At 45.2% G+C, this 26992-nt stretch overlaps 1 protein-coding gene across 1 annotated transcript; it reads left to right on the top strand.

The window, feature by feature from the left end:
• Positions 1 to 238: 238 nt before the first annotated feature.
• On the top strand, positions 239 to 26105 carry farp2 (FERM, RhoGEF and pleckstrin domain protein 2). Its single transcript, XM_079220411.1, has 28 exons — positions 239 to 326; positions 1014 to 1247; positions 7169 to 7273; positions 8679 to 8721; positions 8811 to 8889; positions 9149 to 9246; positions 9506 to 9620; positions 11780 to 11927; positions 12028 to 12123; positions 12248 to 12411; positions 12498 to 12566; positions 12666 to 12723; positions 12819 to 13050; positions 17371 to 17558; positions 17748 to 17837; positions 19194 to 19327; positions 19404 to 19485; positions 19646 to 19883; positions 20634 to 20764; positions 20844 to 20912; positions 21006 to 21095; positions 21281 to 21301; positions 21917 to 21999; positions 22169 to 22287; positions 22487 to 22650; positions 24292 to 24399; positions 24488 to 24639; positions 24736 to 26105. Exons 2-28 carry the CDS (start codon positions 1047 to 1049, stop codon positions 24827 to 24829), a joined length of 3171 nt encoding a protein of 1056 aa, XP_079076537.1. The 5' UTR covers positions 239 to 326; positions 1014 to 1046; the 3' UTR covers positions 24830 to 26105.
• The last annotated feature ends 887 nt before the right edge of the window (positions 26106 to 26992 follow it).

Genomic DNA, 26992 nt, shown 5'->3' on the forward strand with positions numbered 1-26992 from the left:
GTAGATTCAACGAAACGCGCACGCTATTTAAACTTTCCGCGACGCCTTATTTAAAAGCCACAACATATAATTTTTCCGGCGGTCAGTGCAGTATATTCGTCCATCCATCGAGGCTATTTAAAGTAAAGGAAGGCAAATCTTCTTCTCTCCACAGCCCACAATCCTCAGCCCCATTTCAACCAATCACAGGACGAGTGGCACCGCTTCAGCCAATCACAGACTAGTCTGAGTGCGCACTCCGTCGGACGACGACGACCATGGAGCGGAGTAGTGTCCTTTTTGGTGTAGCAAACTTGTAGCCTTTAGTTTCGATACGGACATAAACGGTGAGTTTAACGCTACTTTATGGACACATTGACACTTTCAGACATTCTACTGTCCGTCGCGTGACGGTTCTCCGGAGAGAAAAGTCGTTTGTGTGCATTAATACTTCGTTTCGCTCCACGTCTGTAAACTAACAACGTTATCCACTGAGCTCCATTGCTTTAGAAAGTAAATATATACAAAATAAACTTCAGGTATGAGTCGAACGTCAGTGTCGGTTTTGTTTTCTCGCTTTACATGCATTTTTTTTGGTAACTGCAACAAGTCTTGCTGACCCACTTAGGCCCAGATGCAGCGCACGCTAATGCGCGTAGAGTCTTGCGGGTCCTCCGTCGTTTCTTTTATTACTTCTCAGCTCGTCTTTTTCCAGAAGGTTTGGACCTAAACTCGAGTTGAATGCTACATGGATACCTGTGAATATTGGCCTCTGGTCTCCGATATGTCAACTATTATGAATGAGCCTCGCGGGACTACAAACCGCTTCAGAATAATGTATTTTTTGGGAAATGTAACATGCAGAAGCTGAAGTTTTAAATTATCCTACAACACGCAAACGTTCCACGACACATCTACTCACCCCAGACGCAACACGGCCTTTTACTTAAACCACAAACAAGTTCCTCGTGTTTTGCTTCTGCCCTCCTCCTCCAAACTCGATGATAATTGTCTGTCCTCCCCCGTGTTTGCAGGAGTGAGGTTGGGGGAGCTGCTCTGAGCAGAAAATGGGGGAGCTGGAGGGTTCATACCGGGTCCTGCAGACCCCTGGCATACGGCTGGGAGCCCAGTTCAACCCTGGTATCAGCACGTTGGAGCCCGGCCAGAGCCTCAGCGGCAACATGGTCAGCGGGAGCAAGACCCACGGACGACGCCTACAAATCCGCGTGCAAGGGCTGGACGACTCCCAGGAGTTCTTTGACGTCGACGTAAGTTTCTGCGCGACTGTTGCGCGTTCTCCGTGTACCTTCATGCTTTTTTTTTTTTTTATTGATGCGGTTGCAGTGGGCTGCACAGCAGGCGACATGTGACCCTGTAGTCCTGGGCTGCGTGTGGCTTGGTTTGGTGACAGCTGCCACATGGCTTTGGTGCTGAAATCCCTTCCCTCCTTAATGCTTCTTATTCGGGTAACATAGTGTAACTCACCAGGGTACTTTTTTAAATTTATTTTTTATTGTCCGTTACCTCAACTGAACTCAGAGTTCAGTACTTTCTGTTCCAAAGCCTTAGCAAACAAGGCGGTACATACTATGGCCATCCAGGCCTCGAGCTTGTTTACATTGACCATTTTAATTGAATGTGTGCAGTGTGACCAAGAGGTTCAACTTTGGAAACCTCAGCTTGTGTATCCCTGTGTGGAGGTTGCTGGAATAGCTTCCCATTAATATGTTCCATCCTGTTTTGTATTCTGGTGTTATTTGGCTTCTTTTTTTTTACTTTAATGGTGATCAAATTGGCAGACATGTAGTGTCTCCCGAATATTGGTTTCCTCTGCTCTGCCATCATTCATCACTGCAAAATTCATCTTTGATATCAATACAGTGCAAGGAAAATTACACTGAAGTAATTATCTCCCATTAACCAGAGTGAATCTGTAGCTATGCATCACGGCTTTATGTTTTTTTAATACTGTTTGGGCAAACTTTTTAAAGCCACACTGTTGAAGTGCTTTCCGATGTTTACTCACCGCTGGAGTCATTCGGCAAATAGGAAGCAATAAGGAAGCCACTCTATCAGACCAAGTTTCCTGTCGTGTGTGTGTGTGTGTGTGTGTGTGTGTGTGTGTGTGTGTGTGTGTGTGTGTGTGTGTGTGTGTGTGTGTGTGTGTGTGTGTGTGTGTGTGTGTGGTGTATCGGAGTGGATTCCCCACAATGCATTAACGCCCAGTTTTAATTTGCAGCGTGATATATCTAGACTTATGGGCTACTAGGTTGGTGTACTCGACTTGTGCAACCACTTCCGTGGCCACAACACTAACTCTTCTGGCAGATGTAGTTTGGGGGCTGAGACAGACGTTTCATAATCGTATGCACCATATGTTGTCTCTGTCTCGCACTAATAGAATGTGTTGAGCACAAGTTTTAATTTGTATGAAAGCAGATCGAGCAGGGATCTGCTGAACTTTTTTTCTTTTTTTTTAAAGTCAGTTTTAGGGACATATTCAGCCTAAACTTGGCCCTGGAGGATTCAAAGTATAAGCTCTGTACATTGGTGTAGATCGGAGGTGGCAGACAGAAATACATGCCTCTGTAAAAGGGGGAATGACGGCAATCCTGTTGTCAAGCAGACTGCAGTTTTTCCAGCGACAAGATGGCCTCTGAGAGGCTCTGTTGTCCACCACCGCTGGCCAACATTTGCTTGACGTCGCTGCTCATTCATACAGAAAGGGTCGTGGGCTGTTGGGAGAATGTTATTTCTCTCTATGCACAGATTGGCTGCAGAGCTATACGTCCGCTTACATGACTCATTTTCAGAACTGCCAGTGTGCTATTTCGTCAGTAGTTTTTACGTCTCTGGGTCCATGAACCCTTTTAAAGAAAAATGCATTGTAGTTTTTTCTCGTATGCAAAAATAGCTACAAAATTGCAGCTTTGAGTGTTTTGAATGGTTGTGGCCTCCATGCAACCGCCTCCCTTGATCGCGGGGTTTTGATTGCGCAGCTGCCTTGTTCATTTGTGCAACGCCTACATCGTCCGTCATTACTTGCACCCTCTCACTAGTTATTATCCTGTCTTTGCCGTTATGCTTTTGCACCTGTAATGCGTGACAGATTTCATTCTCGGGATAATGGGGTACCTGCACGGTCACGCGGTGGCGATTTTGAACACGCGTGTTCGTGGTCGTGCAACGCCTTTTTGGTGTGGCGCTGCGACTGACAAATCAGATCAGAGCCGCTTTGATCCGTGGCCTCCGTCCGCTGCAGGTACCCGGCATGACTGTCATCATCCAGCAGACATTTGCTCTCGCATGGCTCTTGTCCACAGCGCCCTCCCTGCAGCCAGCAGCACGGTAGAAAGCTCAGCCTTGTGGTTTCTGGACAGGGGAGGCCGGGCCCAGGCATGGCAGGGGAAACACAGGCTCCTTTTATCCAGCCACAGCCAGCCCCCTTCTTCTTTTGCCGGGGCCGTAACTTCCAGCTCACAACTCCCAAAAAAACAAAACAAGGGCCCAGGGTTGAGACGTGGAACCACGGCTGTGTGAAAGTGTGATGCAGTTGGGGGCATTGGTGGGAGGGAATCCGGGGGTGGAGAGGTTTTGCTTTAGTGTTAGCAAACAAGCACATAAGTAGAGGGGGTGACAACCAAGTGGGTGACTGGTGGGGGGAGAGAGACGGAGACGGCCTCTGGTGTTAAAAAAAACAGCTCTTCTGAGGGAGCAGTCGTGGTCAGGACAAAGTTTGAGTCAGGGTGGTGGGGGAGGGGACACACACAGGAGTTAAAAATTTGGAATTTCAACCACTGGCCTGCAGCAAAATAGTTTTTACAAAACTCGTGCATGTGCTCTTTTTAAATCTATATAGCGTTTGTTCAAAGATGCACTTTTGGTCTGGATGATGTTATGTTTAGTTTTAAATATATTAAAATGTGTAAATATATTTTATGCATCCTGCACTAGTTAAAAGATAAAGTAATATCAGACTTGTATTAGGGGTTATAAAAGCGAAATTGTGCATCTGTTTCATGTCCTTTAAAAAAAGGAGCGCTCTTGCTCTTCACTGCCACCACTACAGCTGAGCACTCGGCGCTCCTCTCTATGAAACAATCCCACTGTATGCTGAAGTAGCCGTACTGTGCTCAGAAGGACTTGTTTCATGTGATCCCTCCTGCTGTTATTGTTCTGATATTGTATTTTGTCACTGGGAGCAGTTGACTGCTACTCCTACTTGTAATCTCTTTTATTTTCATTTTTATAGTTTTTTCCACTGCGTTTTTGAGGCCAAAATTAGACTTGACAGAATCTGGGTTACACAAGTGACCTGAGCAGAAGGCACACTTAAAAAAAAAAAAGAAAACCTCACACCTGATCCTGATTACCACAGTGTCGCGTAGATCTGCTAAAGCAAACGCTCAGGTGCGTCCTCAAAATAAATCGACACCCAGGTTTTTTTTTTCTTCCATGAACGTCTTTGACGAGATGAGAAAAAACATCAAAGGACCTGTCCTTTTCTGTAGGATGTCTGTGAAAAAGGTCACCGGTGTGCAGGTATGTTTTTAATATAGCGTGTTAATGTGCGTCCCGCTGTGCCGAATGCAAGTCCCAACACACCCCCTGCCGCCAGGAGGAGGTCCTGCCAGAGCGCCACTGCCGTTCCCCGGTAGGCTGGGGGGGTGGGAGGGGAATAGTATCAACCACGCGCAAAACCTGTCGTGCCAGCTACACCAAGCCCTTGATTTGAAATCGGCCTGGGTGACGTCTGGGGAACCTGCGCTTTTGTGCGTCAGCGCAGGTTCTCCAGACGTCACCCAGCCCGAATCCCTCTTCGTTCTCTGTGCACGAGACGGGCAGTCCTCTCCTCCATAGCTGCTTTAAAAAATAAAAAAAACACACACGGGAAGATTTGTCTCCCAGAGAAACATCTGTTGGTGATAATCCCTGCTGCTCTGTGAGCTTGATTGGGTGACCCACTAACCGGCCTTAACGTTAGAGCTCAGAGATGAGAAAGAGATCTCAAGTTTGGTGTGAGCAAACTCACCCTCGAGCCCTGATTTGAGAAATATATCAAGTGCTTCCACTTGAAAAACGCCAGATGGACTTTTGATTAGCAGCCCACTGGATTTGCAAAATGGTTTTTAGATAAATCGTGGTTGAAGACAACCACATTTTTTAAATATATATAATATATATATATATATATATATATATATATATATATATATATATATATATATATATATATATATATAAAAAACTAATATTCCAAATATTTCAATTTGACTGTAATATCAAAGGGAGAAAAAGCAGCAAATGAACACTCCACTCGCTGCACAGATTGTATACATTTGACATTTTCTATGTTAACATGTGCTTTAAATTCAGGTTTGGCCCTCCACCTTTTGTCACATGGCGTTATCTCTTCATCTTCTCACTCTTCATCACTGTTCTGGAATGCAGAAATGCCAAACGTGTTTAAAGGCCGCTGTAACAACCGTGTGCCCGCAAGTGTACACAGCCACCGATAGCACACACAGATAAGCCGGCGTGGTCGGCAGTGAGGGGAAAGTGGTTTTGAAGTGGTAATTATCTGCAAATGTCTGCGGTGTGAGGAGATACCGTGGAGGAACTCCTCTGGAGATAAATCCTGGTAGATGCTTCAAGCATTCTGCGTGTTCATGCAGTAGAGTACCGTGTCCCTTTTAGCCAGCTGTCATCCGTCTCTCTCTGCTTGAGGAGGACGAAGCTGAGGCTTTTTCTCTCCCCCTCAAGAAGACGGGAGAGTGCTGCAAATGCAGTTTCACATTCCTGCAGAGGGTTAATGAGTAACGCAAAGGAGGGGCGTCCTGAAGCCAGTCGACAGTTTCGCTCGTGACTGCTACCCTGAGGGGAAGAAAACAATCATTTTATTCAGATCTGCCTTCATTCTGGTTTTCTTGTCAAAGCAATTTCTCTTTAAAAATAAAAAAAAATTAACATTTGTGTATATAGGTAATGCGTGGATACATTTATATTTCATGGCCAAGTTGATTGGACTCGTCATGCCCGTTTAGCGGGCTGTAAATCCAAAAGAGGTGAATATTGAAAAAGGGAAAGTGCGGATTATTGGATGGAAATGTCTTAATCCACGGGGGAAGATTACAAAACACTTCAGACGTTTGACCCCGTCTGCCCAGACCTTGGTGCATGACGACATCGACTTTCGTTGAATCGGCATTCACACAACGCCCCTGAACCAGACACAGCTGGGGCGGAGTACCCCTTTTTTTCCAAGTTTCTCTCACATTTGGCCACTGATGCGGCCTGAATGGACGTCTGGGACAAAGTATTTTAACACCCCCTCTAGTAGAGATCGGCTGTAATCAGACGCTGTAAATGCACGGAAGAGGGCTGTTTTTACAACAGATTCCTACATTTATGGACGTCGGGCCAGAAGGTTTCACCTGCAAATTTATTGTGTTTTTTTTTTTTGTATGAATGCAGAACACACGATTGCATCAAAGCAATGAAAATACTTAACTACAGTAAATTTCCCGCTGCTCTTTGAATGGTAATCTTTTACTTGAGCCAATGCAAAGCAGTTCTTTCTTACTTTTATACAGCTTTTAAAAATACTATTGTACATAACCAGATGTTTCAGGCTATAATTCCCCCCTTTCCCACCAAAAAAAAGTCACAGGCCAGGTTTCCAAAACCTCAAGTGCAATGTGTTCTTAGTACGTAGTAATTAGCTCGTCGTTTAGTGAAAACAAACCCCAGAGCGTACGAGGAGGTAAACTTGGGCAGATTTCCGGCTCGCAATTTAGCTGCGCTCCATTCGGGGCCAGATAACTTTATTTTATTGTACATTGCGACGCATTTTTAGCAGTTGACTTGCTCATCCAGAAACTATTTGAACTGACAGATGGAGCGTCAGCAGTCATAAAGCACGCGTGAGGTGGATCATTTGCAGATGCCAAATGTTTTCCACACCACACAGACAGACTCCCACCAGTATGGCCTTCCTCGCCTCAGCACAGGCCAGAAAAAGGAGAAGAAACAAATGTAGTTTGACATATTGATGTTGTCTGTTGATCAGCTATATTGTTTTTCAGACTTTTGTTGTTGTCAAAACGTTTATTGAGGTCGATGGGCTCTAATAACTTTGTGTTGGCTCGGTATGAAAATAATGTTTTTTTTTTTTCTCTCTGTTTTTCAGCCCAAAGCTATTGGACAGTATCTCCTTGCTGAGGTTTTCTTGAGAGGAAACCTCATAGAGAGGGATTACTTTGGCCTGGAGTTTCAGAACATGCAGATGAACTGGGTACGTACCGGCATGTCACCTGGGTGTTGACCTGGTGTTTTCTTTAGAGGTCAAAGGTCACAGCTAGTTGGAAACAACTTCTTCAGTCATTTCTTGGTTACTCTTCTTATAGCTTTTCACAGCAGTGCAAAAACGGTGCTGTAGTATTGTTTTTACTGGACTCGAGCAGTATATAATCTCGGTATATTTTTAACTCGTCTGGCACAAGCACCCTATACACAAGTCAGACTTTCCACTGGTTTATGCCTCCAGAAACATAAGTGGATTTCAAGACCACCGCGTTTCTTTTTTCGTATAGCAGCCGAGAAGAGATATTGAACACCCTGCTGTATATCTTCTTCAAAGAGAACGGAGCCGCTGTTGACCCACTGGCTCTTCAGCACATGTTCAGCAGCAGGAGCGTTGAGAAGCCATTCCATGAGAGAGAGAGATATATATATATATATATATATATATATATATATATATATATATATATATATATATATATATATATATATATATATATATATATATATATATATATATATATATATATATATATATATATATATTATTTACACACATTAGGGCTGTCAACGAATATTCGAATAGTTGTTAAAAACAGAATTTCGAATGTGAAAATTAATATTTGAATGTAATAAAAAAAATATATATATATTTTGGAGGATAATTATCGTGAATCTGGCAACCGCGACGAAGTGTCCTCAAATCTGGTCACCCTAGTTGACCTGCAGAAAGTGCAGAACCCAGCTTGACCGCAGCAGAAAAAGTGATATTAACCCCGAAAAATCTGTGTGATGTTTGGAAACACTTCGGATTTTGGTCAGTTGATGGGAAACTTGTTGAGCCTACAACTAAAGTAGTGTGTAAGCTGGAGTTAGCTTACCATTCAACGACAAGCAACTTGCACGTTGAATGGTCTTGATCAGCACTCGGTATTTGTTTATTGTTGTCGTTCATTTAAACCGCTATGCGCGCGAGAGAGCGACACCAAGGTCGGTGGTCTTGGCCATTAGTTAATTTATTTATTTTTGTGTAGGTAATATGTTGTTAAATATGTTTAAACTTAAATAAATTACCTATACAAGTAGTTATGTCTCGTTGTATTAATTTGTCGTGTTATTTCCGTGCTTGGCCGCGTCATCCCTGCACCGCTCTGTTACGCCACATATCTGTCCGCATCGAGCACATTCCTCTCTCAATCAGGCCCAGATGGAACAAGGCAGGCTTCTACAGTGAGGCAGCGAAGCCAGGTTTCTTTTTTTAATCTAGACGCTGACATAACCTACAATCACTATGTATTAAGGGAGTCATTTAGGGTTCGGCCGGTACCATCTGTTATTTTTAAAAGAAAACATTTCTCATAATATGGTGACAATGATGACTATTTCTTTCTCTTCAGGTTTGGCTGGAACCCACGAAACCCATTGTGAGACAAGTCAGGAGTAAGTGAGCTCAAGCTTTGGCTCAGATATTGCTTAATGAAAGCGTATTTGTGCGCTGATGATCTGGTCTTGTGTTTTTTCTTTTGCAGGACCGGCCAATACGCTGTTCAGACTGTCGGTTAAATTCTTTCCCCCCGACCCCGGTCAGCTGCATGAGGAGTACACGAGGTCAGTGACTGTAATTTCCTTCTGGATATTGCCTTTATCTCGTGCCTGTGTCGAGGGGCTTTAGAAAATACAGTGATTTTTCTTTTTCCAGAAGCTCACGATTATGGTTTTCAGAGCGTTATAGTATTTGTTCTCCCGAAAATGTTAATGAAATTCTTTGAATGCTTTTCTGCAGTCTGTCCATTTTTGGTCACGAGAAGTAAATAAATATCCTCAAATAAACAAATGCATGCACTGACACTTAAATTTCTTTTTATAGGTACTTATTCTCACTGCAGCTGAAAAGAGATCTGATGGAGTCCAGGTTGGTCTGCACTGAAAATACCGGAGCCCTGCTGGCCTCTCACCTCGTCCAGTGTACGTTGAAGCTGCTATATATTTATTTTACTGTTGTATTAGACTGTTAGTTGTAGGTGTACCTAATATAGTGGGGTCCATGAGCAGCTGACACCAGGTATAAACGCTAAGGGAAAGAGACACAAAACAAAAGTCTAATCATTGGTATTGATATAAACACAAAGTGCCCACGCTCAAAATGGAAACCAGCCTCGCTCGCTGTCTGTTTACCGTGACGCGCTCAGGAAAAGCTGACGTGTCGTTCTTCCCCAAACCGCAGCGGAGATCGGCGACTACGACGACGCAGCAGACGGGGACTTCTTGAGGACGAGCAAGCTGTTGCCGTACCAAGAGAAGGTGCAGGAGAGGATCATGGAGCTCCACCGCAGGCACCTGTAAGTTGCTCCCCTCCGATCTCTCTCACGTCTTTTTCCTAACTCTTTTCCCCTTGACCTTGATTGCGAAAACGTCACACGGTCGAGGTAAGACGCAGAGGAGGATTCATGAGGCTTTTTGCTAAGAGAACCAGGACTGCAACTGCATGAGGCAATTTTTATTTATAACACGCACAATGAGCTAATCGTCCTTTATCGGCCCTGCCTTTGTCCCGTCTGGCCGTTGCTGCGTCTTTTCTTCCATCAGCGCTCTTCGTATTTGAATCTAACGAACATACACGTTTTGAATTGAACCAAAGGGTTATCAGTCTTTCCTTAACCTCAGTGACGAAGCGAACCCCCTTCCAGCTGCTTCAGCAGCTGTGTTAATGCCGCTAAGTAGCACACATTTATAGCTGCTGTGGCTCATCACTAAAACCGAATGGACCATCTGAGTGCCAACCGATTGTTCCGCTGCAGCAGCTGACGGGGCGCTTCTGCACAACTCGCGTGTGTGCAGTGCAGTCCTATTTCTTTTGTCATGGTTTTCTTTTTTGTCTCTAACAGATGAGACAAATGAGTCAAATCTTGAATTAAGAAAGTACTCTAGTCTGATAATACGTTAGATGTTAAGATAACATCCTTGTCGCACACGTGTGAACACAAGGTGTCCTTCAAATTCATGCAACCTTTTTTTCTTCTTTTCTGAACACTTTCAGCTAAATGTTGAATAAAACTTGATTCATAACCACACATCGCCGCTCACAAACATTCTGGCCCGTCTCCAGTTCGTATCCCACAGGGTTCATCACAGGAATAACAATGTTTTTGGAATGTGTAAACAGTGGCACGTCGTCTTTTTATTGTTGTTGTAATTTAGATTTTTCGTTAAATGTGGCTCCACAACACAAACTGCGATGAGGTAACCGAGCTGAGACGACCACGTTCCTGCTAAACAACCGTAATGAGAGGGTTTGCTCTGTCTCAAAGAGTCCGGACTCTCACAAAACTTGCTCACTGCACTTTTCCCACCGCCGGCCTCCTCGTTAGCTCAACGCTACCCTGTGGCCAATCGGGGCTCCTTTCAGCCCAGCGTATAAAGACCTTCTGCTAATCTCTTCCCTGGAAGCACAAGCGGCGAGTTCCCTCGGCCTAATCCCTCCTCCGGCCGGCTCTATTAGCCATAAGGCCAGTGGGGCAGGGGAGGGCCCTAAGGAGATTGTCAGCGCTTAACAGATGAACAAAATTAGAATGTGGTGATGATTGGATGGATAGGTCTCCCTAGCACGCTGTTTGGTTGTAATCTCACAGTTTTAGATAAATCCTGGAAGTTGTAAGGGATTTAACGACGCAAACGAGGCGCGATGCGACCTCTTTGTTTGAAATTTAAAAAATACGGGTTGATGAGGCTCCGAAATGCCAAAGGCCTGGTGGATTGCGACAATACATTTTTCAGATTGAGGAAGAGTGTAGTTTTAATGAACTGTTGGCATTGTGCCTAGAAGGGAGACTCAAACAAACTCTTTTAGTATTGTCCAACGTCTTCAACAAAACACATCGTCGCAATGTGCTCCTGGAAAATTACGAGCTCAGGCGGTTTATGGAGAAATTATTCATTTAACTATTTACGAGTTGCTGGTAATGTCTCGCTTAGTTATTTTAAAGGAAATCACTTTAAATTCCCGCTTTTTGTTATCTCAAGCATGCAGTTTCTGTTGACGGAACAATAAATAATATTTTTTTTTTGTAATAAATGTGGCGGGATCATCCAGCAGTATTCAGGAGCAGCGATAGGTTTATTTATGCAGCATATTTTATACACAAAGAGTTCCATAATTCAGGTACGTTAGATAGAGCTGGAAGCACAAGACTTTACAATCCATTCAGTTTCCGTGACTTTGCTCAACTCAGTGTAACATCTTGTCCGAGTCCTTTTGGGTTTCACCTCTGGAGCTTTTCTTTTTGGCCCATCATGAATTTATATATTGGACTTTTACTGGGGGTCTGTGTAGTTATGTAGGTATATGGGGGGTTTCTGTATATCTCAATGGGTAATTTCATTGTTCTGTATAATTTGGTCTCATGGAGCCCTTATAACGGTTAATTTAAAAGAGGCCTAAGGAGTAAATGTTGTTACCTAAAAGTGCTGATGCGTTATTTATTTTTTTTGTCCACTCCAGGGGCCAGACTCCAGCTGAATCAGATTTCCAAATCCTGGAGATTGCTCGCAAACTGGAGATGTACGGCGTCCGCTTCCACCCCGCGGCCGACCGGGAAGCCTCCAAGATCAACCTGGCCGTCGCTCACATGGGCCTTCAGGTTTTCCAGGTGACCGCCGCTCTCCCGCCGGCTGTGTTTCGTGGACGTGACTCACGGGCCCGAACTATGTCGCTAAAGGTCACTTCTTTCCTCTTAACGTTTCTCGCAGGGCAACACCAAGATAAACACCTTCAATTGGTCCAAGATTCGCAAACTGAGCTTCAAGAGAAAGCGGTTCCTGATCAAGCTCTACCCAGAGGTTCACGTACGTATTGATGTCCGTCTTCGGAAAATGCCAATGCTGGATGTTGTATCCTGACGTTTCCACATCCACCGTAGGGGGACCAATATACTGTGTGGTTTCATCGTCTTCTTTTGGGGGTTTTCAGGGGCCCCATCAGGACACACTGGAGTTCCTGATGGCCAGTCGAGACCAATGTAAAATCTTCTGGAAGATCTGCGTGGAATACCACTCGTTTTTCCGCATGTTCGACCAACCCCAGCCCAAATCCAAAGCCATCCTCTTCACCAGAGGCTCCTCCTTCAGATACAGGTATCGCATACGGACAATAAATAAAGGCACGTGTCACATCAGGTGTCAGTGTTTTATTTTTTTAATTCAAAACTCTCTCTTGTTAGTGGACGGACTCAGAAGCAACTCGTGGACTACGTCAGGGAAAACGGGGCGAAGACAACTCCATACCAGAGGTGAGTGTTTCTATACACCGTCTTCACGCTGTTTGATTGTTCCCCCCCCCCCCCCACGATCGTGTGAATAATTCTGTCATTGAATTGTTTCTCGCTCAGGAGGAACAGTAAAGTACGAATGTCTGCTCGCTCCCTCGCCACAGATGTGCCAAAACAGGTCAGTGGGCACTACGAATGAAGCAAAAGTAAACTAATACAATTCTCCTCCTTTTTAATAATTCTCCTTTTTTTTTTTTTTTGTCTTTCGTTCAGAGCTTGTCATTCAATGACAGTCTCGGGGCCCCAGGCTCCCCCTCCTCCGCCACCGTGTCCTTCCACCTCCCGCGAGCAGAGCTCCAACCTCAGCCACGGCCTTTGGCCACACCGAGCCGGTCTCCAGCGCCTCCCCAGCAGCTTCAGTCCCCTCTGCAGGCCACCAGACCCCCGAGTCCTCCGAAGGAAGACCCTCTCAAGGCCACGTCCCCGTCTCACTACGCTTTTCAAGGTGCCCCTAGAAATCAGGCAGCAGGACACTGCAGCCCCTTGTTTGTGTGTGTAGAGGGTGGCACTTCTCAATTGCAGCCCTCCAGAAATGGCAATGAGGATAGCGAGCGCGGCGCGGGGCGCAGGGCCGTGGGGTGCTCGGTGGGAGGGAAGAGGAAGGGGTTCCTCGCGCCCGAGGCGTTCGAGGCCAAGCTTTTGCGCGCCACACAGAATCACACGCTCTCGATGTCCAACCCGCCGCTGCACGTCAGCGAGGAGTTCATAGACGACGATCCTACCGAAATCTCCTTTTACGGCGGCGGGGCCGAGGCCTACTCTTTCGGGCTCGAGGACGACCGCTTCGATTACGCGCAGGAGTCCTACCCCAGCGGGAACACGCTGTCCAGCGTGGGCATCGAGGACCTGTTCGAGAACAGACGCCTTTTCCAAGACGACTTCGACGGCCACTCCGAGACCAGCTCGTTGGTCAATAGCCGCTCCGAGTGCAGCCACCTGGACAACCTGGGGCTCATGTCGGCGGGCGAGTCCATGTCGGCGAGCTACGGCGGCGGCGACTCCTCCTCGCTCTGCCTGCCGGGCTCCGACGTCCAGTCGGAGGCCAGCTCCATGGTCAACTTCCCGGCGTGCTCGGTGCGGTCGGAGAGCAGCTCCGCCTTGCAGTTCAGTGACCTGGTGGAGCAGTTCGAGCAGCTCAGCTACCCGCCCACGGCCACCGAGGGCTCCGGGAACGGCAGCTCGGACTCCGACTCCGACTGGGGCTCCGACAGCGTCCTCCCGCCCGAGCAGAAACTGTTTCACAGTAATCTGCTGATGGGGAGCGACGGAATAGAGGGTTTCCTCCGGCAGTACCACAACCTGCAGGCCCTGTCACTCGCAGACCCGTCTGGATCCCCTCATATCAAAATGTAAAATCCTGCATCGTTCCAGCACTTAATGATTAATCAAGCACTCTTTGATAATCCGGTCTCGGCAACACTTTTAACATTCAGAAAGATTTTTAGATGGATGCATCACGTGATCAAGTGAAGCTGTCATACATGGAGTGATTTCCGTCCGTTCGCCCGCTGTGGGCACGCTTTCACTTTTAGTTCTTGAGTGGTGGGAAACATCTACTATTCCATATGTTGGTCTGCAGCAGCACTTATTATTTTTTATGTTTTGATCAGTGATTTGATAGCCCCTCAGTTGTAGTGCTTTTTTTTTTCTTTTCTTCTTTCAACTGGCTCGTCGATTTTTGACCTTAATATTTTTTATACACGAGATTCTCAAATGAACTAGTTGTCTTTTGTCTTTTCCAGTTGTCTTTATCTGCAATGTTCAGCCCGTTAAAAGCAGATATCAAACATGCATTTTGGGTGAATCTCATCCAGCGTTACAGGAAATGCAAAACATTTTGTGCTTTTACTTCAGAAGCTTTGTATCTTTTTAACTAAACTTTTCAAGTCCTTTTTTTAAAACACTAAAGTACACATGAGCCTAGGAATGTCTTGTTAGTTTTGCCTCACATTTGCTGAAAACTCGGGATGTCAGAAAAATATTCCACATCCATCTTTTAATAGTTTCAATTTAATGAAACAGATCTCGTAAGTAGTGTATTTTATTTTTGATTTCTAACCATTATTTTAACTATAACTCGACCAACAGTAAGCAAAACAAATAAAATAAATGTAATTAGCAAAAATATAGTATTGTTTTTAAAAGTAATAATCACCATCTGGCTTTTTAAAAATCCCTTAAGGGGAAATCATTAATGCTTCTCTACTCTCAGGGTAAAAATACAAACCTAGTATAAAAAATACAAACCTAGTATCGCCCAGGTTCAGTGCGCCTCACTGCCATCTGCTGGCGGAAGTAGTCGCCAGCATTCTTCACGTCGCACCAGTCCACAGCATGAATGTAGGAGGCGTCATGTAGGATGTCTGAAGGATAAATAAATAAAAAAAACATTAACGTTTTGGCTTTGTGCTGAGCATAGTTAAGGAATGTAAGCAGTGTACTATTGCGCCAGTAAACTACTGTTGACACCGCTTTCTGCTAAATGAATGTATGTATGTATGTAAGGCAGCACACTTGCAATAGTTGGTTTTAATAAGTAGGAAGTATCGGACACTATAATGCATGGTTTACTACGAATATCTAATCAACATTACAACCCCTTTTGGTAGCTAAAAGGGTCGTTGGCGGCCCTTCAGCCTCTTCAGGGTACCACAGAGGTGGTTTTCTGTTCATTGGAAGGAATCCGAGCGGGTCTTTTTGCACATTAGCGACGAATTTCTCGGTGCTTTTTATATCGGCTGGTATTATTTTTTTAATTTCATGTTGAAGTATTGGCATAGGAATGGTCGTTAGCGGTACAACCTGCAGGCCTCAGAGATGCGTGTGTGTTCCGTCTGGTCTCGGAAAGTCTGTCTTAAAGTAAACGCTACAAGCAATTAACGGTGTTGACATCTAACAGATCGGTAGTTAATCATTCACTGATGTCAGTTCCTCCTCAAAGTCTTGACTTACCCAGTGCAATTCACTTTTTCTATTTCCTTTCATCTGAGCTCACTTGAATCTGTCCGAAGGCAGCCTCCACTCTGCTTTTGCAGAGTTTGCTTTTTATTACACTTTACTCTTCGTGTGTCTCTCGCCCCGCCGTGCCTTAAAGCATTCACTTTGTCTCCTCCTTTTTATGCCACATGCTTTCACGCGTGTCTCAGGTGTGCGTCCGGCTTACTTCCAGTAGCGTCGGGGTGTTTCCGGTGAACATCCGTGTGAGGAAAGGGGCAGTGTTGCGCTGCTCTTTTCTTTCTTTAGGTTAAATTAGTTAGTTAAATACTCCCCTGTTCTCTTTGTCATTTTGAAGGATGGCGAGCAGCCATTCTCGTTTCATGGACCATCACTCAACCTATGAGGGCGTGTGGATTTGGTCGGTCTGATGGAGGGTTTTGTCCTGGTGGCTTTTCTCTCTTTTTAGTTTGGCCTTGGTTCTGTTTCTGCCATGTGATTCTCGACCAGACATCTAACCAATGACCATAACCAGCTAAGCTTAACTGCACTTAGGCTCCAAGTAATCGACTCTTCACCCTGAAACATGTATCTTGACTTATTATAAACAACCTGTACTTAATGTGTGTATGTTTTTACTCAAGAATAAAGTCATCACTTTTGGGTACCATGAATGTCGGACTTAAAATTCTTCTTTTTCTTTTTCTCAGACGCAGACCGACATTTATATAAAAAAAAGGGGGGGGGGGTGTCGTCCTTAGGACAATCAGATCATGACGGAGAAATGTTATCTTGCCCTCCGTCTTCTGAGCCAGATATGTAGATATGTGAGAAGTTTTTTTGGGGGCGTGAGGGGGGATTAATATTAAGTCACCAGACTGAAGATATTATGTAAAGGTGTGCTGTTTTAGCCTAATCATTTTATGAATAATAATAAATAAAAAAAAATAAAAAATGAAACCGCAGGGTAGACTTTTGAGTATAATTATTTAAAAGCCTTCTGTTGTATTAATACAGAACACTCTTTATTGCAACAAGTAAACACACGCAGCCTTTTAAATTTGAGGCAACACACTTGTGTGCTGTCGGGGGTTGGGTTGTACACAAAGATTCCTCAGCCTAATTCCAGCTCTGTGTGTGTGTGTCTGTGCTCCCTGTTTGGACAGGCTTTGTGCCAAGTAATTCCACAGCAAACCTTCGTCGTCCCGCCGAGGAGTCCTCCTCTTCCTCCCCTTCCTCCTCTGCCTCCCCTTCCTCCCCTCTCGTGTCGTTCAGATAAACCATAAACGACCGTTTGCCCTCCAGACGAGCCACATTCCTGATAACTCTTTGCGTGAGCAATTATTTCCGGGTCGAGTCGTGTTTTTTTCTTTTTTCCTTTTAGGCCTTCCCCCGCTCCCTTTTTTTTTTCTCTCTCCCTCCCTCCATTAGAAGTGGATAAACAGCTGTGGTGACCTGTGTAGCCCAGCGTTTCATCTGCTGGTTCTGATTTGAGGCAGGAGTTCTCTTGAGACTGAGTTCGTAGACGTTGCCTATGAATAATGATGTTGAAATGTGGGAACCAATACTCGATACGGTCTGCTCCGCCGTCTCCCCTTTTCGTGTGTGTGTGTGTGTGTGTGTGTGTGTGTGATGAGCCGTTGGGCTTGTTTGTGTTCAAGCGTGCAACAGTCGTGCGCTGTGTTTTCTTTGAGAAAACCATGTGAAGATGACAGTTGAAATTGACTTCAATCCATTTCAAAAGCTCGTATTTTACTTTCTTCGCGCTGTGGTCTAAATATAGAATATTTATTTGACTAAGATCTAATTTGATTCCACGTCTATTCCACAGATTCAGCCGTGGACAGCCCCCAGGTCTCGCCCATGAACTCCAAGGGTCCGCTCTGCATGTCCCCCTCCTTCCAGATGTCGACCCTCAGCCTGCCGGGCCAGACCCCGTCGCCCCTGCAGAGCCCCATCCTGAGCGAGGTGGGCAGCAATGCCAGGCTAGAGGAGGAAGAGGAGGAGGGCAGGAGGAAGGTACACTGCTCACATGCCACCCTTCCACCACCTCCCTCTTTTAAAAAAAAAAAAAAAATCAAGGGTAGAAACCAGGGAACCCTAGTTGTTCATGATGGGAGGGGATTTGCTAAATCTGTTTGTTAGTATAGAAGAGTTTAAATGTTGTCATTGCTCAGTTTTGAAACTTGTGTCCCTCTTCTCCCTCAGCGATATCCCACCGACAAGGCCTACTTCATCGCCAAAGAGATTCTGACCACGGAGCGAACGTACCTGAAAGACCTCGAGGTCATCACTGTGGTGAGTTTCACCTGGAATTACCGACGGTAGAAATAATGTGGTTATATTTCACAGATTTCTCTGTGGCTTGGCAGGGTTAAAACCCGATTGAACTTTCCACACGTCAAAGGTGATGGAAATAAATATTTGATATGGCTTTTGGCCTTTACTGTCATAAATTGCCATAATACAAATTAAAAAAAGAGCAGCCAGAGCGTACGTTTTCCCTACATATATTAAATGTGTTGGGTACGTGTAACGCATGGAGACTTAAAGAAAGTATCTTGGAACCAGGCTCTAACCCGTACCGGAAGTCGGCCACTTAGATTTTTCCATAATATTTTTAACATTTCTAGGAGCTATACTTTAACAAACTCCTCACAGGGAATTTGTCCGATCCACTTCAAATTTGGTCAGTACAATCTAAAGACTTTTGTGATTAAAAGTTATCAAAAGCTTTACGTTTGACGGAACAGCATAGTTGTAGCTGCCATTTTACACAAATTTCCAAACGAGTTCATTTAACATGCTCGAATCTGCCCCAAACTTGCCATGCTTAATAAAATTCACGGCCTGATTCATGTCGACAAGCCAATTTTCACTTCGTCAAAGCACCACCTACTGGCAACAGAAAGCCAGTATTAAGTGACAAACAGTATCTGATTTACGCATGTTGTCTAGCGCCACACAGTGGATACAGGAAGTGGTGGACTGTTTGCAAAACATAATTTCCAGCGTCACTCAATGCAGAAAAAAAACCGTCTAACTCCTGGGAGTGTTGTCCAACTGTCGCATACATTGGGTGCGTCCCAAGTCTCGACATGAACATTGATCAGTTATTTGATTGGACCTGCAGCTGATCGATCTGATCGCTGGAGTTTCATACCAGAGTGAAAACGATCACAGATTAAACTCAAGTTATCTGGTTCAAATATATGTTCATTGTGGGTCTGAATAACAAAAGGACCACAAACAACTTTCTTCATTCATAAGAAGATTTGTGTTTTCTTGATCTGTTGTTTCCCTCAATAACTTTTGTTATGGATATATTTAAAATCAGAGAGCTGGAGAGAAGAAATACTTTTTACAACATGTATTGTCATTTCAATTCAGTCACGTGTGGCTCATCATTCCTGAGTGTCGGATTTGATGAGTTATATTATTACCCGATCACATGATAAGGAGTTGTGTTTCTCACAGGGTCTCGAACAGCTAGAAGACTTTGTGTAATGAGTGTTTTGAACCAGAGGAAAAAAAATAAGTCTCATGGAGGACTCATAAACCTCCTTTTTACAACATGATCGGGTTGACATACCCTTCTTTTCAGTAGGCGAGTTCATTTGCATTAACAGTCTGTTGTCCCTCTCCTGCTCCCAGTGGTTCCGCAGCGCCGTGATCAAGGAAAACGCCATGCCCGAAGGCCTGATGACCCTCCTGTTCTCCAACATCGACCCCATCTACGAGTTCCACCGGGGCTTCCTCAAGGAGCTGGACCAGAGGCTGGCTCTCTGGTAGGTGCTCCCCGCAAAGTGACTCTGTGTGATAACGCGCGTGTGCGATGCTAACAAAGACCAACCGATTCCACAGGGAGGGACGCTCCAACGCTCACGTCAAGGGCGACTACCAGAGGATCGGCGACGTGATGCTGAGAAACATGTGCGCCCTGAAGGTGAGAACTCATCTCTCACACACACACACACACACACACACACACACACACACACACACACACACACACACACACACACACACACACACACACACACATCCTCTCTCTCTCGTCCTCCTGTGCCTCACGTGACACATGTGCTCTTGTCTCCCCCCCGCAGGAGTTCACCAGCTTCCTACGGAAACACGACGAGGTGTTGACGGAGCTGGAGAAAGCCAGCAAGAGGCTGAAGAAGCTGGAGACGGTCTACAAGGAGTTCGAGCTGCAGAAGGTCTGCTACCTGCCCCTCAACACGTTCCTGCTCAAGCCCATCCAGCGCCTCATGCACTACAAGCTCATCCTGGAGCGACTGTGCAAGCATTACTCTCCCGCCCACCGCGATCACGACGACTGCAAGGGTGAGCGCTCCATCGCTTTTTGTATGCGGCATTATTATCCAACCTTGAATTACTTCTTCAATGAAGCTAACTGGTTTTAATAACGCGGGATCGGACTACATGATATTCTTTTTTTGGTTTTGAGAGCGTCAATGTATCCGGTAGAATACGTTCATGACGTGACGGACGTGTTGGACATCTTTCACGACTGTAAAGAGTGCAGGGCCTATTAGTCATGTCATGCTTTTTGACTGACTAGAAAACATGCTATATCATGAAATGTATAGCTTTCGAGATATGGAATGACCAATGTGTGAACTGTCCCGCATAGTAACTGAAAGGAGGCGAAACCTCACTCCTTTTCTTGCTTTGACATTTATTTATTTTGTTTTGGAAGGAATACTCTGCGCTCTTATTGCGCCCCCGCCGCCCGCCCTGTCTAGTATCAGACTGGTACTATGTAGTCTAATCTTTGTTCATTTACTTGGTTGTATATGAATGATGAATTGCCACATTCAAATCAAGCCCGACTGTCCATCAGGCCCCTCGCTGAGTAGTCTCCGAACACGGGTCACCCCTAAATAGAAGTAACACTCGGGTTTTACCTCTTATGGTCATTCTTAAAGATGAACATATTAAAAAATGTTAATACAAAATATCTACAAATTGAAAATCAAAACATATTTATGATTCTCAAAATGAACCTGTTGTCTTTTCTCTGTTGGAATGGTGAGAATACTTCTAATTTATTTAAATTGTGCTCCCTTGCAGAGGCTCTGAAGGAAGTGGCCGAGATCGCCACCCAGCTGCAGAGCAGCCTCATCCGGCTGGAGAACTTCCAGAAGCTGACGGAGCTGCAGAGAGACCTGATCGGCATAGAGAACCTGACGGGGCCGGGCAGGGTGAGTGCAGTGACGGCGAGCGGAGGCTAGGGGGTGCTGGGGAGACCGTCTGATGAACCTTCCCTTTTCTCTTTAACAGGAGTTCATACGAGAGGGGTGTCTGTACAAGCTCACCAAGAAAGGACTGCAGCAAAGGATGTTTTTCCTGGTTGGTGCAAAAACTACTCCTAACTTAAACGTTCATTTCCACAAATGAATGCACTTAAAAGATTAAAATATAACCATAAATGTGTCCTCTCAGTTCTCAGACATGCTCCTCTATACGAGCAAAGGCGTCACGGCGACCAATCAGTTCAAAGTGCACGGCCAGCTGCCCCTCCACGGCATGATCGTGAGTGTTTACGCTCTTCTAACGTTTCTCCCCCCTCCTATGTTAACCTTCGTCCCGCCACAGCTCTAGCAGAGGAATAGTAATCCCTGACGGTGAGATGTGTATGATGTGATCAGTGTGTCGAGAAGGAAAGGACCCCCGGGTGTCCTAACTTTGCATGTCTCTGCTTTTACTCCTGGCTGCAGCTCATAGTGCTGGATACACCGGTAAGTCCTCTGAGCGCCGCCGGCCCTACCCTTCTCCTCCCGCGCTCGTTTAGACAGGCCGCCAAAACCATTGCTCAAGATGCCGAATCTTGTCGGCGCGTGCATTGGGCAATAGTCTGTGGTTGTATATCGATAAAGTACAAGCAAGGACGTGTTATACCACAACTGATGGGTGTGTTTTGGACTTAAAGGGGGTTATTGATGGGAAGGTATAGGCGCTACGAAGAACTTTAGTCCCGGGACTACTTTTTTAAGTAGCTGGTGGTCGCTCGTTTCATCTAAAAATGCCTAACGTACATCTTAAAAGCTTAACGTAGAATGGTCCCTGCTGGCAAACAGTTCCTCCGAAGGGTCCTAGTACCCGGGGAAAGTTGGTGCAGTCCAAAAATGGGTTTGTTGGAACTCCACACGGTTTACCTCCACGCAGACGTATATAGATGCGCGGTGGAGACTCTCTGCAGGCCTGTTTGTGACTCCAGTCAGACCTGCCTGTGTTTCCCCCCCTTTTTCATCCCTAAGCTCAAGTCATTCATTGTGAACAAATGTGTGGGGGTTTTGGGATGGAATGCTTCCTGCGTCGGGCCGACGTTGTCTGGGTTTCTCTTTTGTTCCTAGGTGGAGGAGAGTGAAAACGAGTGGTCGGTCCCTCACTGCTTCACCATCTACTCTGCTCAGAGGACCGTTGTCGTGGCTGCCAGGTGAGAAACGAGAAAGAAAAGGACAACAAGTTGCACTGTGGTGTTTCTTTCGATTAATAGTATAGAGATAATCTTGTATTGTGAATATTATATTTGACATCACGTAAATTGATCTCCTTTCTATGCTGTAAATGCACACAAACAACTGTTGTTCTGTCTGGGATTCCAGCTCTAAAGTGGAGATGGGGAAGTGGATTGAGGACATGAACATGGCTATTGACCTGGCCAAGAAGTCCCAAGAGAAGTCCAGCATCTTCCTTGACGCAGGACTCGGCGACCACTCCAACCGTAAGAGCTTCTATTCCCTCAGTGTTCCCCCAAGATGCACCCTGACTGCCGCACGGATCGAGCGGAGACTTTCCTCTTTTTTTTTAAAAAAAAGTACTTTTCCTCAAGTGAATATTTTTTACGCCATTCAAATGTACAGTTAATCCCTTCCCTCCCCCTCCAAACAACTTCCTGTCCCGCCTCCTCCCCTCCCCCTCAGGATCGTCCGACGAGGTCTCCTTGGAGCAGGAGTCCGAGGACGACATGAACTCGTCGCGCACGTCGCTGGACAAGCAGACGCACCACCGCGCCAACACCACCATGCACGTGTGCTGGCACCGCAACACCAGCGTGTCTATGTCCGATCACAGCCAGGCTGTGGAGGTACTCCTCCTCCGCCCACGTTTAACACACACGCGCACACACACACACACTCGCTCACACCGCACACACCCGTTTACACGTCTGCAGACGACGAGTAGTTCGACTCGCGTGCAGCGACATTTATCTCCACTGCAGCGTCGGATTTGAGGAAAGCGGTGGCCGTCATCTCTGCGTTTCACCTCTTCTCTAACTTTTTAATTTCCCCCCTTTTCTTCCCCCCCCCCCGGTGTCTGTTAATACCCAGTGTCCCATCTGTTTGGCAGTCCCAGAAGGCTCTTTGCACTCAAGAGGATACTAATAATATGCACGCAATAAAGATTTCTGCTCCACCTTCTTCCTCCACAGACCTCGAGGACTTCTCTCCCCCTTTTCTTCCTCTCCATGCTAACATGCTAACCCTGTTCTCTACATCCTTTTCTCCTGCCTTTTTTTTTGTCTCCTCGCCCTCTCAGTCTACGGCTCTCCGGCTATCTCACCAGAACTCCCTCCTCGCTACCTCCTCGGTCAGGGCCAACGACCGAACACCATCACACACGTTTGCTGGTACCGCAACCAGAACCTCTCTCTCACTGATTACCTGCGCATGAACCAGGTACCGGAGCCATTTGGGCCGGGAGAGTGTTTTCTCCCTGGAGTCTCAGTCGAAATCACAGACTAGTGAAAACGGCTAATTATGTCAGATTTGTATTTATTTTTTCTTGAGGTTTCACACTAAATGGAATCCCATTTAGTACATTTTTACAAGATCACACGGCATGAAACCAGATTGATCCCATTCATTCACATATTCAAAGATCCCTCAATCTATACCTACTCATTAAAACAATTAAAGGTAAATACAAAAACACACAAGGCAGCCACAGCTCTCAGGTTTAAGACACAAACAATAACAACTGAAAATAACAACAAAGCAACTAGAAACGGTGACAAATAAAGGAAAATGTTATAAAACAGACGCAACGAATGTAACGAAGAACAGAATACATCTGGCTCTTCGCAATTGGATGAAGTCTTTATAACTGAAATATGATAAATGTAAATACAAAAGACAATTAAATTATGGCCCACCGCCCCATGACCAAGATTACTGTTTTGATGCGCTGCAGAGATATTGCTTAAAGTTAAAATGAAACCATTTGTTGCCCATTGACTCAATCGGCTATGATAACATTGGTCTCACTGAAGCAGCTGCTGGGAGCTGGAAGTGCGATCAACGTCTCAACAAGCAAAAGGGCAACAAGTGGGAGCGGCCAGTCGTTGGTGTCCATCCACGTCCTTAGGGCGTAGAGCGGAAAGCGAGCACATGAGCAAGACAAAGAAAAGCTCTCAGCCACAGAAAGTGAAGCAGGTCTTTGCTGAGGAAAGGAACATGAATACAGCAGCAACTCATGCTATCACCTCCACATAGTTCCATCAACGGAGCCTCTCAAAAAACTGAGATGGAGCATTTTACAGTGAGAGCACTGTAACAGCCCTGAGAGACGCAAACGTTTTCTATGTAATGGTTGTCACGACCGAGCGCTCCCAAAAAACATGACGCAAACAAACCACAACCCGTACTTTTGAGTTTAATGACTAAACATAAGCTACAATCACTCGGCTAAGCATTTATTTTTGTTTCTCTCCATATTGTCTGCGCAGAACCAGCTGTCTGGTTACCTGCTGAGGAAGTTCAAGAACAGCAACGGCTGGCAGAAACTCTGGGTGGTCTTCACCAACTTCTGCTTGTTCTTCTACAAGACTCACCAGGTCAGCGGACGAGACCCTTCCAGACACGTTCCTCCGGTCTGTGTTGAGAAAACGCTAACTCTCCCCTCTCCCCGTCTCTCGCTCGCAGGACGACTTCCCGCTGGCCAGCCTGCCCCTGCTCGGCTACACGGTCAGCACCCCTGAGGAGTCGGACGGCATCCACAAGGAGTACGTCTTTAAGCTGCAGTTCAAGTCCCACGTTTACTTCTTCCGGGCGGAGAGCGAGTACACCTTCGAAAGGTACGCGACTCGTAGGCGGCGCACACCAACGAGGGGCCGTGGTATTAAAAAATGGTTTTATAAATGAATAAAATCCCTGTGCGTGTGTCTCCACAGATGGATGGAGGTGATCAAGAGCGCGGCCAGCACCACGGGCCGGATGAGCCTGCTCGTACCTAAAGGGGGTCCCGTGGAGATGAACGGGAACTGAATCCCGCACCCGGAGGCTGGGCCTCCCTGGGGCATCGAGAGACGACCGGGTCTTTTTTTTGCTTTGCTGTCGTTTTCACGCGGAGCGAAGATTCGGACAATAACGGATGGAGACTGAAAGATATGCAGCCAGTTAAAGAGTATTTAACATTTCTCAGCCTAAGAATTTAATTCTAACGGTTTGTAAAATGCTAACGTTCGTGTCAGTATACAGGACATAATGAAAGGGAGACTTTTTGATCTGTTTTATTTTTATTATTTTGTTTGCATGTTTAGCGCTCAGTTGGACTTTTGGAAATACTGTTATATGGGACCAACTCCCACACAACGGGGGCTTTTACTGTTTAGCACGCGATGACTGAAGCTTTGTTGGGACACAGATGATGCACAGTATGTGGGAGGAAAAATAAATGAAGGCGCACGATGGTATGTGCTCTCTGCATTAAATGTGCGAATGTCTGAGTGCGTGTGTGTTTGTGTGAGAGAGCGACTGAGGCGAGCAGAAAGTTTACGGGATGTTGAAGCAAGTCGTACGTTTCTGAGGATGCATGGGAAGTTTTGAGAAACTGTTGTTTCGGTTGCAAACATTTAATTTTTTTTTCTCTCTCCAAGAATAAAGCTGTATGAAGTATTAGTATGAGCAGCGGTTATTCCCGAGGCTTTTTTCTGTCGCTGGGAGGAGGTTACAGTTTTTTATTTTTTAAAGGGAGCTGCTTTAATCTGTAGTCGGGCAGCGTTAACGGCCAGTTCGGTGCTACATTTCTCTCTTTAATATCAAATGTAATCAAATGTATCCTGTTTTTATTCTTTCGGCATAGGGATAACAACTTGAGGAAATATTGTGCAGTGTTCTGCAGAAGTCACAGGTTCTCCCCTCGAAAGGCGGAACCAGAAGAACACATTTTGAAGTAATTGTACTCCGTGATGATTTCACCAACGCCGCTTATTGTCGGTTATCTGGTGCGGTACATGCACACATTAATTGGTACAGTATATTTGTTTTTTTGTATGAAGACTGGAATCTTTACCCCCGTGTGTGTGTGTGTGTGGAGCTGTTCACGTAAGCTGACGATGGAGGTCATATCCAAACCATCTGACATTCTGTGTGCGTGCGTGAGAGACTGACTGTTGCACAGGTTAACAAACCGTACATGTTAGTCCTATTTATTGTTTAGCGTCATCATCAGGGTCGTTGCTCCCGCATGCCCCCTTCCCCATGTAGTCTTCATGTTATTCCTTTAAAAAAAAAAAAAAAAACCTAACGAATAAAAGATCGTTGCAATCACCCTCTCTCTTGGTTTTACATACTGTGTGTGTGTGTGGGGACATTTATCGGAGAATATCTGGCCGGTAGATCAGACTTAATAATATGAGTTTTGTGCTTGCTGCTCGTTTCTTGACATGTCGACGGAGCAAGAGGCTGCAGACGCTTCATTGTGTTCAGATCACTTTTAGCTGCCAGTTTGCACCATCTTTTTTTAAAGTGACGACCTGCAATTAATTCCGAACGGAAAATCAAATTTGCAAAGCTACTTTAGGACGGGTCGGTTCTATTCAAAGGGAATGATTGACGGGATGATTGTAAACAGTAAAAAAAATGTAATAAGACTAAAGTAGACACAAGATACGGACAAATAAAATCAACACTGAAGGCTTGAATTTAATTAAATAAATTATACAATAAATAAATAATGTCTGTAAAACAATTAAGATATCAAAACTTTCTGCTGCTCTCAGGTCCTCAAGTAAATTACAAACTCAAATCTGCCTCACCTGAAGTTATTGTCTGAATGCTGTAGTTAGAAGTACTTTACATTGAAGACAAGTCAAATCTTTTTTTAAATCAACGTGGGAACTGACGGCCCTTGGTAGAGGAAGTATTCACATCCTATACTTTAATCAAAGTGCTATTACCACATGATAAAAATACTTTATTGCAAGTCCTCCATTGACAACGATTCTTAAATTAAAAATATAATTTATATTCAGGAAAATAAAATGAGTTGTAAAAGTACACAATGCAGAAAAATGTCCCCTGTGATGATTGTACAATTGTTACATCTATCATTCGATTATTATTACTTGTGCGTTAATATAAAAGAAGGGTCTCACTTTATATAGGGCTGTTTAAGATTATTTTCACTGTGGATTCATGAGCATTAAT

The sequence above is a fragment of the Taurulus bubalis genome (genome assembly GCF_910589615.1).
Source record: "Taurulus bubalis genome assembly, chromosome: 7".
In the NCBI taxonomy this organism is placed as follows: Eukaryota; Metazoa; Chordata; class Actinopteri; order Perciformes; family Cottidae; genus Taurulus; species Taurulus bubalis.